Raw genomic sequence first — 18,439 nt, 5'->3', positions numbered from 1 at the left:
TGAAACCGCTTGCACTAATAGCAAGCTGTAACAATTTTACAGCATAAAGATTCTTTACAATTTCTTTAAAACATGAGCGAACGACTTGATTGGCGCCAACCAATTTGTACATACAAATGGACAAACTGGAAGACAGCAAAGCAGTGGCTATGTCAAGAAGGAAAAAAAAAAGAGCTCTGGATGACATACTTTGTCATTTCTTATATAATGTCATTTGCATTTGAGCGATGACAAAACAGCTTGCTATGTGAGTAATGTTTTAAGAAGGAAGGGGTGCTGCTCGACAGATCCAGATGTTACAGCTGAGGATTCAAGGCTACTCTAAAAGTGAACGGCCGCGAGATAAAAGCACCATTAACTGCACAGAAAACAATGACAACTGTCATACAACCGGTAATAGTCTTAACAAAGAATAACACAACCCTTAGTGTAGCTCACCTCACAACTCGCAACAGTCTAATAAATCTAATATTTAATATAATCGTGACTTTATGGTGTGTATAGTCTCTCAAATAACACCGTCCATTTGAAGTCATATGAGAGATCGCTGTGAACAGTGAAACTATTACCCACACACACCATTCTGTTCTAAACACGTATAAGCTTACTTTTCTGTGACTTGAATAAATAAACCCAAACCTACTTTTTGTTCATTCAGTTTTACAAGAGCACAATTTAATTTCAGTGAACGTCTATGTTAATTACTGCTGTGGTAAAATATTTTCTTAATTAGATGTGAGAGAAACAGTACTATTTATAGCGTGGTGTTTAATGATCTGACTCAGGCTAAATCTCTATTGATTTTCCTGTTAAATATACAGCTCTATTATAGATGCAACTGATTAAGCAACACAAATTACCAACACAGTAATCAAACCGCGTGCGCCGAAAAGAGCTGTACTTTTTCATAGTTTGCATTAGGAGCTTCTGTGAAGATATCACAGGTACAAATGTAAATAGATTCATTTAGCTGTGGATATATTGCTAATCATATGTTCACATCTAAGACAAAAACATTTAAAATATTTAAAATTCTGTTAAGAGTGTAAAATTATATTCAGTTTTGTGCGCAGTGAAGAAAAGAGAAAAGTCCTAACAGAAGACTTATAAGGATAATTACATTTTAGTTCATTTTATTTACTGTCTTTGCATCATGTATATTTCTGTGTTAAAGTACGTTTTGGCATAGGAATTCATTACAATTTCATTCTAGACTTAAGTGGAGAAAAATCTGACAATTGGATAGACTGAGGAGACTAAAATTATTCTCATTCGAAGCGCTAGTGTTTTTTTCTGTGCAATGGCATGCTATAATTAGTGTGAAGTTATGCAGAGTAGTGGAACTGAACTAATAAATCAGTAAATATCTTCCCTGTCTATTTCCTTCATATTATTTCATATACTGCAGTTGGGAAGAAAAATAAAATAAATGATATTCCATTAACTTAAAAAATGAACTACATAACTACTGAAGTGTTTATGTGATTCTCCAAGCTCCAAGCTGAACTCCTACCCTCACTTTGGAAAGGTTCACAGAGTTTTAATATTTCTGACCAACTGCAGTCCATTGAGAAAGGCAGAGACAGAGCTGGAGAGAGAGAGAGAGAGAGAGAGAGAGAGAGAGAGAGGAGGTGGGTGAGATGTACCTGCAGTGAGTTGAGGAGGATGAAGATGTAGGCTATGATGATGGAGAAAGGCACGAGAACTCCACACAGCCAGGTCAGGCCTAAAATTGGCAGCAAAACCAGCACCGCTTTTACCGCCGCCCTGTGAAACACAGCAGATCTCTTACCATCAGTGCATGCAGGCTATATCTCACACACACACACATGCACACACACAGAATAAAATTTCTCACAAACAGATTTTTCTTAATCATCCTGCCAGGTCCCGCCATTCTCCACCCTTACGGGGCAGCTTGGCAACTCTCGTGGTCATTCCAAACCTGACAAGCGCTACTGCTTAGTCTCACATTGTGACAATTTCCACACTAAATCACTTTTAATTCTGTTTAGTATAAAATTACCATCCAGTTCAAGTGACTGCTAAAATGAACCAGCTGTGAGGAAAGTCGGCCTCGGCGGATGAAGGGAGCTGGTGTTTGATTTTCCCTTGCCGATGGTGCGTTTGGCCACCAACTTTCAACGCCTGCATTGATATTCGCTCACACAGACCTACTGAGATTCACAGTTAAACTGCTTACACAGGAGGCCTTAATGTGTCACTTCACATTCTGCACTTTCACCTTCATGCCAGAAAACCTCTGGTTGACTGTGGCAGCTTAATTATTATGGCTATTTACAATATCAAGAGGAAGCCAGAATATTTATAAGCCAATAAGACGGACTGCTGGAAAAAATTTCAACTCACAAATAGCAGAGCAGTGTTTCAGTCAGCTCAGGAGTTAACTTTAAACGTCAAATGTTCAATAGCCTGCAAATCTAATTTACATTCTTTTAATTGCTTTCAAAACTTAAAGAAGTTAAATGATTTGATGATAGTTTTGTAAGGAAAATCAATAAGGTCATAACCGTGATTGTTGGGCAAGCATGACTTGATCTGCCATCATCAGTTAAGAAATGGCGCCACCATGTGGTGACTGAAGATGAGAGAAATTATGAAAAAGTGCAAGGGAAAGAAACAGATCCGAGATAAGAGAAAGAAACTTTACCTTATCTGTTCAGACGCCTGTTCGATGGGACTAGCGCTGTCTGCCATCATCAGAGATCTCCTCTTGGCTGTGGAGATGGTGATGATAATCACACGTGTCAGCACCATGATGTTTACCTGCAGGATAAAAAAAAAACTTTCTTCATTACACAAAATAATAAAGAAAGCATGAATGAGGCTTGCAAGGAGTGAAATGTAATAAAATATAATGCAAATGAATTATATGTCTACCAAATAGTAGGTTTCAGTAGGCCAAAATGAAAACCTGTAAGATGCATTTACCAAAACAAAAAATTCTACAAGATGACAAATAAATATCTTGAGTTCTAATAGAGCTCAAGTCTATTATGTGAATATTTGTCCCATATGTACGCTGTATTATACTGTCTCTATATAATATCATTTCATATACTACCAAAATGAGGAACTGTTCAAAAAGGAACACGAGAGCAATTACAACTGGTTGATGAATGTAAATGTAAATATAGAGAGAAAATACCCATTCACACCGTAATGATAAAGATGACTGGGCCAACAAACCCCCATATGACGCCATTATGCACACTGAGCCAGCAGTACTCGTCTGCTGCGTAGTTCCCTGAGGCCGAGGCCAGAGTAATGGAGACTATCAGGACAGGCAGACCTGGTAGAATGAAGCCATTACTATAATTAGCACATGCATATTAACCTGTACATTTACTCTAGTACAACTACACATAAAATGCTTACACTATTCTTTTCAATTAGTTTGTGCATTGAATAATGATTAATGTTTTGTCCCACTGTACAATACCACATCCCATGACTGTTTCACTGAAGGTCACACATATGGTCATGAAGAAGAAACTAATCTTAATATTTACACTACTCAGCTGCACATGCTTTTCTGTCGCTACGTATTTCATATTTCACACTCACATTTTCTGCTAGTCACCAGTAACAAATTTCTGCAAAAATGCAAAAGCATTAAAAGGTATTGGCCTCCTCACTAACCTGATCAGTAGCCCTTTAATTAAAATAATTAAAAACATATAAAAGGTATCTATTTGATTAGGACGTCAGCTCTGTTACCCCAGCCAATCAGGTAGTAGTATTTCATGTGGCGATCCTCGCTCAGGTTAACGGTCACCACCTTGCTCCAGAGCAGCAGCCCCTCCACCAACATCCAGCTAAACGCTGCCATGAAGAACAGATGGAGCAGAGCTGCCACCATTGTGCAGGCCACCTAACGGCACAGGGTCACAGGGCAAGTCAGGTCAAAATGAAAAACAACCACATAGCGGTCACATGCCAGTTTAGCTTTCATGACAATTATGGCAGCAGGGCCACTAGACACGGCACTTATCTGTTACTTTATATGGTAGCTTTTATTTTACAAGAGATTACTTTACAGAGTTTTTTTTTTTAAAATAAGCACTGAATATTAATTCAGACATTACTCTATGTAGTTATAATTTTGCTTATAGTTTTCCTTATAATTACATTTAATTACAGTTACACCTTTTTATACATATTAATTGTGTCACATTAGCATGAGTAATATAAAAAAAATGAATATTTTGTGGGTCTCATGTCACTGTATTTATTATTTTAACATCACACATACCTTATTATGAATAGCAGAGCCACTGCAGAGAAGGACTATTTGGGCAAAGGTCAGAGAGATGAAAAGATTCTTGTGGATGGATGTCCTCTCTGATTTTGGAATACTGCACAAATGCAGGAAATCACATTTCTTTTACACAATTTAGCTAATCATTTTCATTTTTAAACTCATTTTAGCAGATTAGATGCATATGAACTGATTAGGCACAAGCAGGCCATAAATCTTTTTCTGAAATCAGCTTGCCCAATACTGCTCTGATTAGCCTCTCCCCATGTGGCCATTGTGCTTAATTAACTCCAGTGTAATGTTACCATAAAACCTCAGGTCTGAGCACAGTGTGTGAGATTAGGTGCTGAACACTAATTACCAGATTAGCAAAGTTCAATACTTCTCCTGCCTCAAAAACCAACTATTATTGATCAGTGAATACGGCTCAGATCACTTACGGCCACAAATGCTTGACAAATGTAGGCCAAAGACGTGAGGCTTATAGTAGTAACACTATACAGATGACAAATGGAAGTCGACAGTCTACGCAAACCTGAATTAAAGCTTTATATTCTGTCTGTCCTCTGTGTGAAATTAAGAAGTTGCTGGCTTGTGGGGATGTAGAGAAGGCCTCCAAAAACAGCCAGACAGCCAGACAGACACACACACATACACACACACATTTGCAGGGGTACTGTTGCTGTGGCATTGTATCCTTGGAAACCACTTACTCTAGCACGGTAAGCAGCATCAAGGTCACCACGAGAGCACAGAGTGATGCTCCTGATCCTATAAATGTCAGCTTGGTCAGAACCATCTCCTCCTCTTCACTCCACTGCCGAGACAGAGAGGAAAGACAAATAAAGCACACAGATTCTCTCTCTCTCTGTCTCTCCTACTCACTCTATCCATCAGATGTCTAGATCAAGTCCTGAGTAGTAAAACTAGATATTTTCTGCCGCTGCATGTTCTGGATGTTAATTAAAGATCTTAAAACCTAAAAGTTCTTCAGGTTTTCACACAAGATGGTCAGTTTTGGTAAACGATTTGCTGGCCTAAAAGCAAAAGAGATAGAGCTGTCCCTTACGATTTAACAGAAATTATTATTGATCAACATGTTAAATTACACAGATTTATAATTGGCATTCCTAATGATAATTTGCAAGTTCTGCCAAATTCCCATTTCTTTTGTAAGCTAACAGAGACCTCTGCTGGACAGAGCTAGAAGGTATTCAAACAGATAAACAAAATGCAGTGATTTTGTTTGAATAAAGTGTCGAGAATGCCAATTTGTCTGAAATATATAATCTAGTTGAAATTATATAAACTAAAATAATATGTATCAACCCCTTACACTTCTAGGACCCGTAAATTTACTATTGTATCTATGCTTCTTTCACAAGAGTTTCACTGTCGTTACTGAATAATTAATAGCAGTTACAATGTAAAAAAAAATTACTGTAGATTTTATAGTAACTTCCTGGCAACCGGAGTTTCCAGTAAAGTACAGAAAATTTACAGTAAAACACATAAGTGTAAAACACATTTACAGTAATGTACTGTAATTTCATGCACTGTATAAAATAACATACAGAATAATCCAGTGCATTTGCTCATTTGAGTGACACAGGATACACCTAAGCAATGCCGGGATTTGAACACACAACCTTCTGACCTGCAAGCCCTAACTACTGAGCTGCCAGAACTAGTACAACTAACTCCCACTGAGTCAAAGCAATCTTTTAAAGTGGCGTTAATTCAGAGGTAGAAGTGGTTGTATTAATGCATGTTAATAGTGTTAGTTGTGGTGGCTCATTAGTTAAGGCTTTGAGTCACAGGTCAGAAGGTTGTGTGTTCACATCCCAGAAATGCCAAACTGCCATGGTTGAGTCCTAGAGCAAGACCCTTCAGCTCAGTTCTATCCTGGATTAAGGAAATGTATTGGATTATACCTTATTATAAACTATGTAAGATATTACATATCACATATAGTACTTCACTATAATGTTTTATAGTTTGTTTACTGTAAATTTTACAGTACTGAGTTGCCAGGAAATTAGTGTAAAAGTTACAGCATTTTTTTACATTGAGGTGAATAATGTGTTTAACTGAACAATACAGCACAAGTTTAAGGGCCTCCTAGTATGTGCGTATAGGGATCTTAATATATCTATATATACCTATACCTATGTAATTCATTTTTATAAAACTTTAAAATACAATATATAATTTCAATAACATACCCTTGCCTCCAGGTAATTCATAAGGATAGCAAAGTTGGTGGTGTGGTTGCAAAAGCAGGACGTGCTATTCGGCCCGGAGTACAACACGCTACAGCCTTTGTCTGACCAATCACTCACATTGGGAGCTCTAAGAAACAGTTTATAAAAGTTACACATTTGTTGGTACTACTTTTAGTAAGTTTTTGTCATGTACTTACACTGCACTGACATTCCAGAAAATACACAAAGGTGTGACCAGCTTGGAAGACTCCACCTACAATGAAAACAGATGTGCGATGTCATGCTACAACGTGTGACCTGTGATGTCATGTTACAATCAACTAACTAACTAACATAGCTTTGTATCTTCAGACGAGATTCCAATCTATAAATACTCATCTCTATTATGGAATATTCCTCTGCCGAATTTAATGACTAAAAGTTGTTTGGCTCAAGGGTACATCTACAGTATACTCCAGATGTACTGTATAATTTGGCAAATATAATTGTCATATCCAAGAATGTAACCTATCTGATGCAGGGCCAATACTGCTCAGAAATATTGGATTGGTATTGGTCTAGATTTGACATATTTTCTCATCCAATTTACTCATTTATTTTATGCTGTAAATGTGTTGTGTATGTTGCACAGGTCTTGCATGTGAGCAGAATACACAAACTATCTTAAAACTCACTGCTGTCATGCCTGTGATGTTTTGCACAACAGAACGTAGCCTCTGTTATTAAGAGTATAGCTTCAGGATCAGGCTGATACTCTGAGCTCCGATTGCAGAATTTAGTCAAAAATGAAAAAAAATTAAATAACTAAATAAAGATTTGATGCATCCCTAATCATGTCTCATCATTAACCACGTTTTTTTGCTCCATTAAAGCCTTATAATGGTTATTCAGTGAATTCTCTGAGGGGAATGTTCCCTCAATCTCTTTCATTAGTATTTTAACATAAAAATTCTTTCTGGAAATTTGTTATTGTGAAATGACCTTCTGATCTTGGATTTACAAGTTCCTGTAAAAGTAGAGCTTTTTTCAGATTTGTTATGCTGAATGGTACAGATTCTGGTTTACTCATATAATTAAGATTCTGGCTTTGTGATTGTTCGTATACACATGATCATATACATAATATACTGAAAAAGAAATATGTCTCAGGTACATCAGATTTCCAGACTTAATAGCTTAGTAGCCCTAACATAAAGCTAAAATTCTAAGTTCCCATGTTCTAGCATGAGGCTGAAAAGTGGCACATGCACAAACGAACATATTCTCTTTGGAGATGTTAAAATAACACTGATATTCCATACCACTTTTACAGTAGACAAAGTATACTGCACAGACACTGGAACATTCTCTTCCCTCAACACGTCTCGCACTGTGGCTGATATGACCGCTGTAGCCAAGTGACCCAAAACGGATCTGGAAAAACCAATAGCAGAAAGGTTTTTAACACAATATACTTTGATTGCAAAAAAAATAACATGAATCTGCTTTTTAATATTCGACAACATGAAAGCCTCCTACTGTCCACTCTCTGTGTGCTTGTCTGTAAATGCTTTAAATTCAGCTCTGGACAGCACCTCCATCATGTGGCTGTAGTAAGTATGAATGAACATCACATTCTTGTGACCTGCAAACGACAACTTTGTCAAGTGTGGCCATCAACATTCAAGTAGCATTATTGTTAACTACATTTTGAGAGTTAAGTGCAGATATTCAGGGCCATGTTTCATTAAATGGAATTCATAAACCTGAACCGAGTGCCCATCTACCGTCCCAAGACAAAGTGAATCTGTTTTTTGTATTTCAACACAATAATCAAAATAACTGTAAAAAAAAGCATGATGTGGTGGAACCTCTTTTAGTGGCAGCAACTTTGAATAAACAGTTTCTGATAATCAGTTTTGCTTGGCAGTCTGGAGGAATTTTTTTGAACTATAACAATCCTTTGCATGTGTATTTTTGAAATGTCTTACCTAAATGTCTTGTTTTGGATATCAGGACTTACAGACTGAATCCTGTGTTTTGGATCACTGTCACAAGTTTCACGTTTTGGATCATTGTTCAAGTTTCAGATCCCAAATCGATTCTCTGCTGTGTAATTCCAACATAGCATTTATTGCTCTCGTACTGACTCTGAGCCATTCAGGCCCGGAGACAGCAAAGCTACATTCCACTAATACACCGTATGGCCAAAAGTATGTGGACACCTGACCATCACATCCATACAGTATGTGGTTTTTCCCCAAACTGTTACCAGAAAGTATTACAATTGCAATTACAATTACAAAAGCTGTAGCATTACGATTTCCCTTCACTGGAACTAAGAGGCTGAAACCTGTTCCAGCATGACAATGCCCCTGTGCACAAAGCGAGCTCCATGAAGACATGGTGTGTGAAGGTTGGAGTGGAAGAACTCGAGTGTCCTGCACAGAGCCCTGACCTCAACCCCACTGAACACCTTTGGGATGAACTGGAACACCGACTGAACCCCAGACCTCCTCACCAACATCAGCGCCTGATCTCACTAATGCTCTTGTAGCTGAATGAACACAAATCCCCACAGCCACACTCCAAAATCTAGTGGACAACCTTCCCAGAAGAAGAGTGGAGGTTATTATAACAGCAAAATCTAGAATGGGATGTTCAACAAGCACATATGAGTCTTACGATGAGGGGTCCACAAACTTTTGGCCACATACTGTACATTCTACCATGCCTGTGATTAGGTTTGGTGTTGTTATGTAGTGTTGTGTTTTCTACATAATGTGGTGTACATTTACCCAATAGTTCAGTTCCACTTAGATTTGTGTAGCAAAGTGTGAACACTAAGAAATTTCAACTTTAATCTAATCCGAGAATGTGAATTCTAACACTGAACCCTCCAACCCCAAATTATTACGGTGAAAAATATTAAATGATGCTAGTCTGAAGTGAAATGTGTACTATAACTGAGCACAACATTTCTCACCTAGGGAGTAAAGTCTCTGGACCTCTGTCTCTGAAATGAGGATATCCTCTTGGTTGATGGACTGATTACCATGTTTTGAGGGTTTATACACACTCTTGCAGTTCACTTGAGATAATGTTCGTGGCTCCATATGAACATCTACACAAACAAAGACACCCATGCAATCCAATAATTACCATGTACTGTATATATACATAACCTGTGCAGCTATTTCCAAACTTTAAAAGACTTCTATAGCTTTGGCATCCAAGTGCTCATTGAGCCATTATAGCAAATCACATGAGACATCACAAACAGGTGAAGAACATTAGTCAGTTGAAGAGTTCAGAATTATAAAGTTATATGCAATAATTCCATTATTGAGCTATTGAGCCCTCAAATCTTACAATGTAAAATATAAAGTAATTTATATTCCGTGGCTTGTACATACCATATTCATAACATTAGCTCATTTTGCTCATAGCTCATAGAACCTTATAATTCTCAGTATTGAATTTCTACCCTTTGTCAAGACAGCAAAATCATTTATAGTACTTTACCGATGTTTTTGGTTAAAAGTGCAAAGCTTTTCTTGTCTGTGAAGATTGAATCAGCCAGAGCCCAAAGTATTTTTTCAATAAGCTCGACAACCATAAATGGTCTAAGGTTAATCTGTAGAAAGCAAAAACAGCAAAAAGTAGTGTTTATGTATAGAACAGAAGTGATTTTGCACATATTGGCATTACGCATTTCTCTCACACCACTGAAATTTGGAACATACACCTAATGGCTTCATATCCAACCACTGCCTGGCCAAGACCGGATCAATGAGTCCACTGGCTAGGATCAGGTAGCTGGAAGCCATGGACCTAAGGACTCCAGAAGGGAGAGATGTTTTATTAACTTGAGAAGCTGCTGCCTGCTCAATGGTTTGAGTGAGGTGCAGCATGTCAGACGGTGTGATGATGTCCGGATCAGTCTCAATAGCCTTCACAACAGACTGAGCAAGTGAACTCAGCCAATTCAATTCATGTTCTGTGGATGAAGATGAATTATGGTCTTCTAACTCCTATGGAGAGAAAAAGATTTAACGGTCTTCAGAGTAAACATGATAAGGTAAACTCTGATAAGATAAAGCTTTAAAAAATGTATAAACAGCCATGCCAGAGTTGCCGTGTAAAGCAGATGGGGAAGCTCTCATACTCACAGGTTTGGCATGAAGATTTTTGCTGATTTGTGTAAAAAATGGGGTCTTGGGAAAATTGGACATGCCAAAGTCATCCAAGAGCTCTACGAGCAAAATAAGAAATATAATCATTATCACAAAAGCAATCAATTTACTCACTAACCTAAACACAAAATGACAGAGCTTTGGATAGAGAATTTAACTTTAACAGACTACATTTGTACAGACTACATGTAATCAACCAAAATCTTTTACTAGCAAGTTCATTGAGCAATGTCTGTGAACTGCATAACTTCAACTAAAAAGTTTTTTTATGTATAATCATTGCTTTCACCACAATCCTCAACAAAACATCATTTAAGGGCTATTTCAGATTTTTACACACCGCCTTGTAAACAGAAAACATGTTCACTTGAAGGTTATTTAAAACTGAAGCGTGGAGGTAGTTGTTGGGCAATAAATTAACACTTAATAAGACCTACAATATATTTGTAGAATGATTCCATAATCTCTTTAATGAAGAGTGTTTGTAAATTAAGCTCTAAATCTGTATTAGGTTTGTTCATGCTTTCAGAGCTGAGACTACACTTTCAGAGGGAGGAATCTATCATACAGTGAAGGCTAACACATGACTCCTCAGAGATATGTAAAGCCAGACAAATGCTGCGTCACAGGGTGGCGTAACACACTCAGAAGAAAGCACTCTCCACCCTCTTCCACATGCGTGATTTGAGCTCATGATCTTTGGATAATAGAGCAAATGCGTTTCTGTTGCACCACTCAGGAGCAGAAACATAGTTCACTGTTAAGTAAGCTCTGCCCCATCTGTGGTGGATTTTGAGGTATGTTTTGGGTCATTGTTATAGGAGCCAACCTCTTTTCTATCTCAAGCTTCCGTTTGTTGACTGACTGTGTCACATCTGCTTCCAGAATTTGCTGATATTTACGGGAATACATTCTTACATCTCCCTGTGAAATGTTTCCTGTGTCACGGGCTGTTACACAATCCATAATAGATCTGTCCCTAGGCTTAACAGGTGGCAAAGTGTTCTTTTCATCAAATGCTTCTCCTTTTTTCCAAACATATCTTTGGTGATTGTAGCCAAAGAGCTCCGTTTTTACTTCATCAGTCCACAGCATGTTTTCAAATGCTTCTTTTGTGATGAGGACGCATTTCTGATGACTCCTCCATGCAGATCATGTTTGGGCAAGCAGTGCTGCAGATTAGAACAGTGCACCACCACTCCTGTCTCAGCTAAACCTTTCTGCAGGTACTTAGTGTCATACGGGAGTTTTGCTTTGCCTTTCTGGACAACGCATGGGCAGTTATATCTAAAAGTTTTCTTGCCTTGACGTCCACAAGTCCCCTTAACTGCCATTTTGTAATGACACTTTGGACAGTGGAAAGTGGAAAGTGGAAGTGATCTGCTATCCACTGCTATTCTCCTGCCTTCGTAGGCATCAATTTTCAGATTCTCAGTCAGTTGCTTAGAGAAGTCCATAATTGCTGCTTGTTAGCACAAGGTCTGAAAAGTCAGAGAATTTATTATGCTCTGGAATTTTTATTCCTAATGACAAATCTTGACCTGCCTAAAGAGTACTCATAAGTCAATTAAGGCCTAACAAGTTAATTAAGTTCTGAGACTTTATATCTGGAAGGATGTCCAAACTTTTGTACATGCCATAAGTACTTTTTTTAATAAAGTAAATGTGCATTGACATTTGCAGATTTTTTTAAAATAGTTTGCAGTAGAGCTAACCTCAGAAATCAATAAAATATCTAATTTGGCCAGGGGTTCCCAGACTTTTGCATACAACTGTATATGAGAACTGCTTCAGTATGACTTCCTCTCACTCCTGTGTAATCCAAAGATTATTATTATTAATCTATAGGATTATTATTATATTATTTGTTACTAGTGTGTAATGCTTGGTTTGAATTTCTCTTTATATAAATGCAAATTTTAAACATTTATTGATGGAATTCAGTAGTTTTCAAGCTTTATAAGGTTTTCTGTTCTTTTCTCAGTATAAAGGAACATGTCAAAATTCTTGTCCATGGTAATTACACATAAGCTACAAATAATGTATTACACAAAAGGTCACTGTTTATGTGAAATGTGTCTAGGCAGTGCATAGAGTTATTACCTTTATCGAATTGACAGACACCTCCTCTTTGTGTATCACAGTTGTCCCAGGCCCACTCTCCACTGCCAGCGTGAAATGATACACACTTCTCATTCTTGGCCATCTGGGAATGCTCTAAAGGAAATGGTGTAATACTGTGAACTTAAATGCAACCAAAAGATTGAATCGGTTGGTCAGTTGATTACTGTTATATAAACATATACAGATCATGAGTTACGAGACTGAGACGTAAGAGCCTGGAGTGTGTTTGTCATGGGATGGGAATGTATTAGAGACAGTGTTTGCTTTGAAGGGTGGTATTCTAAATTACAGCATGCATGATATATTTACGATCCATTTAGGGCTGAGTTTCCCAGTTACAACTTGGCTGCGTCTGTGTATTCATTATGACTTGGGAGCAGCAGAGAACCTCTGCAGCAGTGGAAATATTTATGCACAATGACTTAGAAAAGACAGCAAGCACTCCAGCATTTAATCCAATTTAAATGGGGCACAATGCCCAAAAAATATCTCACTCAGCAGTGCTTTACCTTGACACTGGATGTAGCCCCAGTCAGTCTGTAGAGAAGGTGTCATTTCCAAGCCAGATCTGCCCCATCTGAAAAGCAGGTCGGAAGGAATGACTGAACACTCTTTTTCCATGGTTTGGATTTTGCTGGCATCCAGCACCTGATCCCAAATGTGCAGCTGGGTAATGCTGCCACAGAAGGCCTCGTCGCTTTTGAAGGAGCTGCCGAATGAGTCTTGTTCTTGGCCTATGATGAAAATGCCGCCGCCCCTGATGTAGCCTGTTGAGTAGAGGGAAATACCGCGTCTAACCTCCTGACCATCCACTGAAATTGCCCACTTGCCACCATTTCCAGTCCAGCTCACACACACAGAGTGCCAGGAGGCATCATTGGCGAAGACCGATAGGTAGGGGCCATGTTTACCGTGCACCAGCAGAGCAAGCTGAATGGGTTCGTTTGGCAAGACTCTGGCTCGGAGCTGGAACTCCTTAATGAAGGAGCGTATGGAATAAGAAAACACAGCGGAAGGCCCATGGCAAGTGGGATTGAACTGAAGGTGAGCACAAACAGTCACAGCAGTCATGTCTGAGAACTTGTGCAACAAACGAGTGGATTGAAGTTCACTTCTGTCCTGGAATTTCAGGATTAAGGTCTCTTGGAGAACAAATATGGCAGAGAATATCTGTTAGTAATATTAACAGTAATGTTATTTATGTATAATTTCAGCAATTAAGACCAAGAATACAACAGTATATTAAGACTGTATGTTCATTTTACTCATTAAACTACTTAGATGAACAGGCAGAGGCTAAAACATCCTCTATATTTGGTTTATATAAAAAATTATATTAGAAAATGTTCTTATAACCAGCATACTACAGGGTTTTTTATGTATATATTTTGCATAGTTGTTTTTTTTTTCCTGCACCTAAGGCTTAATAACAATAGTGACAATACATGCAGTCTCATATGTACATGTGATATAGAAAAATCAAGGAATGTGGTATTTGGAGATCACCCTTTATTTCAGGAGCTCTTTTCGCAATCCACACAGACTCTGAAATGTTCAAGGACTGTAGAAATTTGGTCAAGTTTTGTTTCTCTCCAGCACTGCGTATGACCGCCAGGGATCCAGACCGCTGAATACACAACTGATTGACTGCATGCCAGTGTAGCCTGGCTGGATGATACTCATAATAAACTTCCCCATTTGGCCATAAACGTTTGATTTCCACATCAATGGCAAGAGCTGTCAAAAGAGACCATGTAATGTGGTGAAAACAGCTCCAACTTCAGCATCATGTTGCATTTTTTTTCATAACTGACACACCCTGGCTATGAAATTTAACACAAGTACAGTATTCGTTTGTTGAAAAAGTGGCTGGAATAGTTTCGAAAACCTACAAGAGTGCGTATGCAGTTACTTTAAGGAAAAGTGAGTGATGAGAAGCCAAAGTGCATGACTAGAATCAGCAGGAGGAACAATTAGGCTTGGAAGTGAATGTTAAATTGAATTTCTAAATGATAAGTGAAGGTAATGGCAAATCTCTTTACATTTTAATATTACCTTTTCCAATGCAGTGCTGAATCAAGACCTATAAAGCACAAACAGCATATGATAAAGTCCTGAATAACTACTGACATGTTTCTCTAAAGCTTAAAAAGCCTAATGTACTTACAATGACATTAGAGCAGAGAAGTTTCAGTAAGTGCATCCTGTAAAACAGGGCACTGTGTAAAGATGTGGAAAGCAAAACACATTACACCGAGCTGTTATTTACAGAGTTTGAATAAAACTTGAGTATGAGAAAGCCCATAACGTTAGCCTGCTCACTCCCAAACACCCCAAACCCTCAGCTGCTAAATAAGTGTGTGCTTCAGATAAACGCACAACTGGGTCCTACCTTTCAGCAGAGTTTCCCTGTGGGAAAAGCAAACAAGGGGGAGAAATGTCCTGTTCTTAAAGTTCTTCTTCTCTGAAGTTTGGAAAGCGCGTCAGAAGAAGAAACTCCGCAGAGGAGAAGAAGAAACTCATCAGCATGAAGCAGAGGAGAAGAAGAAACTCATCAACATTAACGCATTGTCGAGCTCGAGCTGGAGAGCTGGCGTGCGCGCGCGCGCCAATCCCGCGCGTGAGGCTGCGTATTTGAATGGCTCATAGATGAGCTCATAAACAACAACAACAACAGCAGCAGCAACAACAACAACAACAACAACAACAGCAGCAGCAACAACAACAACAACAGCAACAACAAGAACAACAACAGCAGCAGCAACAACAACAACAACAGCAACAACAAGAACAACAACAGCAGCAGCAACAACAACAACAACAACAGCAACAACAAGAACAACAACAGCAGCAGCAGCAACAACAAGAACAACAGCAGCAGCAACAACAACAACAACAGCAACAACAACAACAACAACAACAACAGCAGCAGCAACAACAACAACAACAACAGCAACAACAAGAACAACAACAACAGCAACAACAAGAACAACAACAGCAGCAACAACAACAACAACAGCAACAACAACAACAACAACAGCAGCAGCAACAACAACAACAGCAACAACAAGAACAACAACAGCAGCAACAAGAACAACAGCAGCAGCAACAACAACAACAACAGCAACAACAACAACAATAGCAACAAAACAACAAGAACAACAACAAGAATTTCAGGAATTTATTTGTATGTTAGTATTTTTTAAATAAAGGTACCAGTCTATTAAAACATGCAAAATACATAGCAGAAGTACTTACTAAGGTGTTATCACTAGGGCAAAGATGTTATCGCTACTTTATTATACATTACACTATATGGCCAAAAGTATGTGGACACCTGACCATCACACCCATATGTGTTTTTTTCCCCAAACTGTTACCACAAAGTTGGAAGCACACAATTGTATAGAATGACTTTGTTCACTGTAGTATTACAGTTTCCCTTCACTGGAACTAAGAGGCTGAAACCTGTTCCAGCATGACGATGCCCCTGTGCACAAAGCGAGCTCCATGAAGACATGGTGTGTGAAGGTTGGAGTGGAAGAACTCGAGTGTCCTGCACAGAGCCCTGACCTCAACCCCACTGAACACCTTTGGGATGAACTGGAACACCGACTGAACCCCAGACCTCCTCACCAACATCAGCGCCTGATCTCACTAATGCTCTTGTAGCTGAATGAACACAAATCCCCACAGCCTCGCTCCAACATCTAGTGGAAAGCTTCCCAGAAGAGTGGAGAATATTATAACAGTAAGGGGCAAGTACAGTTAGCTGAAGAATTAGTGGCACCGTTTAAGAGAATGGGGAGAAAATGACTGTATTAAATAAACACTACACACCAATGGTTCAAATGTTCCAACCAAACACCTGGAGATTTTTTTTTATTGTTTAAGCTATTATAGCCTGTAGCTATAAATGTTTAATGGCATTCTCCAGAGCATGAAGGTGATTCCAGTATTCCAGAAGTAACCAGTAATTATTGAAATACTTTAAAAATATCATTTTCATTAATGTAAATCCATTTTCCATATCTCATGCATGAAAAATCTTTTTCCACGAGTTTTTTATTATAGATTACGGAATATGCACATTTTGGTTGCGTCCCACAGCAAACAGTTCATTCACTCCTGCGAAATATTTGGAATGTTCCACGAGTCACACGTTCAACAGAAAGTTTCATCATCATAATTTCCAGATGATCAGAGGAAGAAGAAAAGTTCTCTCATTTTTGGGTTCTGTATTTTCAGTGATATTGTGATTATTGACTGATGTGGTCACTTTTTAATGGAACAGCCCGTTACTCAAATTAGAGATTAAATCATTAAAATGTTCTTACTGTCCTTATGTCATTTGCATGGATGCTAGTTAACTATATTTTGAGTAAAAAAAAAATAAAAGCCTAATTTCTTTCAACTTTGTTACTCATTTAAGAGCAAAATGTAACCACTGTCAGCAGAGAAAGCTTGTAAAATTGAGATTGTTACCTGAGATGTATTAACACATTTTTGTGTGAATGGTTAAATACATGCTTTAGTCTTCGATTTAATGTTGAAACATTATTTTTAAGGAGTTCTTTTTTGACAAAATAACAGGTACAAGGTCTAAATGGCACCGCAATCATGGAATCACTCATTACATAGTACACTATAATAACACAAAATGTTGATAATACAGGCTACACACTATACAGTGTGGAACTTGCACAATGCAAATGCGGCTTAACAACAAATCCATTTCAATTCTGTAACAATCTAACACGTTATTATTGCATGCTATTTGTTTTGATGTTAAAGATATGCACATTTCAAAAACTGTTAAATTTTGTTGGATTTTTAACTGGAAGTTTTTGTTAGACATTTATTTACATATTTATGTACATATTTACATATAGGTGCAGCAGGTAGCCTTGCTGCCACATAGCTCCAGCTTCCCCGTTTCGAACCTGAGCTCTGGTTACTGTCTGGACACAGATTTGCATGTTCTTCTCGGTTTCCTCTCACTGCTCAGAGATAGAGTGACTTCCCACCCGGGGTATATTCCCACCTCACACCCGGGATAGTCTCCAGTCCAGATCCATCCATCTGACCAGGATAAAGCAGTTAGTAAAGATGAAGTCTTATACTGGAATTGTTGTTCTTCTACCCACAGTTGCATATTTTACATGTGATATTTATTTATTTACTGAAAAGGGTTTATTTGAATGAAAGAGGTGAGGTTTTGTGTGCACGAGTGATGCTGGTGTATTTCTTCCTGTAGGTTTAGTAGAATGGTCATTTTAAATGACCATCTTAGAAAAATGCTCATTTAAATATTTGTATTTGCTAATGTCGCTGTTGGTGTTGCAACTGGAATTAAAAACATGGTATTGTACCACCTCGAGCAACACTTACATAATTTAAACTTTTTCATGTTAACGCCTTTCTTCAAATTAGCTGGCCTTTGCAGAACCCAGACTTTGTGTTCACATAACCATTTCTGTGTTGATGTGGGCCATGTCTTAATCTCCTTGCAGTGGCAACCAAGAATGGCAATTGTTTCCATTTAGTCAAAATTTTTTTTTTAAGGGAGCTAATTTGCCAATTTTTGCTTTATTTTTAAGATCCAGTAGTGTTCCCACCTTATTCCCAATGTT

General features: G+C 38.2%; 1 protein-coding gene across 2 annotated transcripts in view; it reads right to left on the bottom strand.

Moving 5' to 3' along the window:
* Positions 1-15,434, bottom strand: part of LOC113526144 (adhesion G-protein coupled receptor D2) — a 62,151-nt gene extending 46,717 nt beyond the window's left edge. Inside the window, exons 1-20 of one of the 2 annotated variants that reach the window (XM_026912961.3) lie at positions 15,199-15,434; positions 14,974-15,025; positions 14,862-14,889; positions 14,313-14,543; positions 13,316-13,948; positions 12,786-12,899; positions 10,659-10,741; positions 10,233-10,520; positions 10,012-10,123; positions 9,473-9,610; positions 8,026-8,131; positions 7,809-7,920; positions 6,705-6,760; positions 6,508-6,634; positions 4,996-5,099; positions 4,277-4,379; positions 3,742-3,895; positions 3,180-3,313; positions 2,672-2,787; positions 1,647-1,767 (exon numbers count right to left, since the gene is read on the bottom strand). In XM_026912961.3, coding sequence (XP_026768762.3) covers positions 1,647-1,767; positions 2,672-2,787; positions 3,180-3,313; positions 3,742-3,895; positions 4,277-4,379; positions 4,996-5,099; positions 6,508-6,634; positions 6,705-6,760; positions 7,809-7,920; positions 8,026-8,131; positions 9,473-9,610; positions 10,012-10,123; positions 10,233-10,520; positions 10,659-10,741; positions 12,786-12,899; positions 13,316-13,948; positions 14,313-14,543; positions 14,862-14,889; positions 14,974-15,009 — 2,796 coding nt within the window. In that variant the 5' untranslated portion in view covers positions 15,010-15,025; positions 15,199-15,434. The remainder of the gene's footprint in view (positions 1-1,646; positions 1,768-2,671; positions 2,788-3,179; positions 3,314-3,741; positions 3,896-4,276; positions 4,380-4,995; positions 5,100-6,507; positions 6,635-6,704; positions 6,761-7,808; positions 7,921-8,025; positions 8,132-9,472; positions 9,611-10,011; positions 10,124-10,232; positions 10,521-10,658; positions 10,742-12,785; positions 12,900-13,315; positions 13,949-14,312; positions 14,544-14,861; positions 14,890-14,973; positions 15,026-15,198) is intronic. The other variant, XM_026912969.3, reaches the window with a different exon arrangement.
* Between the last annotated feature and the right edge of the window lie 3,005 nt (positions 15,435-18,439).

This window comes from Pangasianodon hypophthalmus, chromosome 11, assembly GCF_027358585.1.
Source record: "Pangasianodon hypophthalmus isolate fPanHyp1 chromosome 11, fPanHyp1.pri, whole genome shotgun sequence".
Taxonomy (NCBI): domain Eukaryota; kingdom Metazoa; phylum Chordata; class Actinopteri; order Siluriformes; family Pangasiidae; genus Pangasianodon; species Pangasianodon hypophthalmus.
The sequence above is the reverse complement of the archived record's forward strand: the minus strand, read 5'-3'. Positions and strand labels throughout refer to the sequence as shown.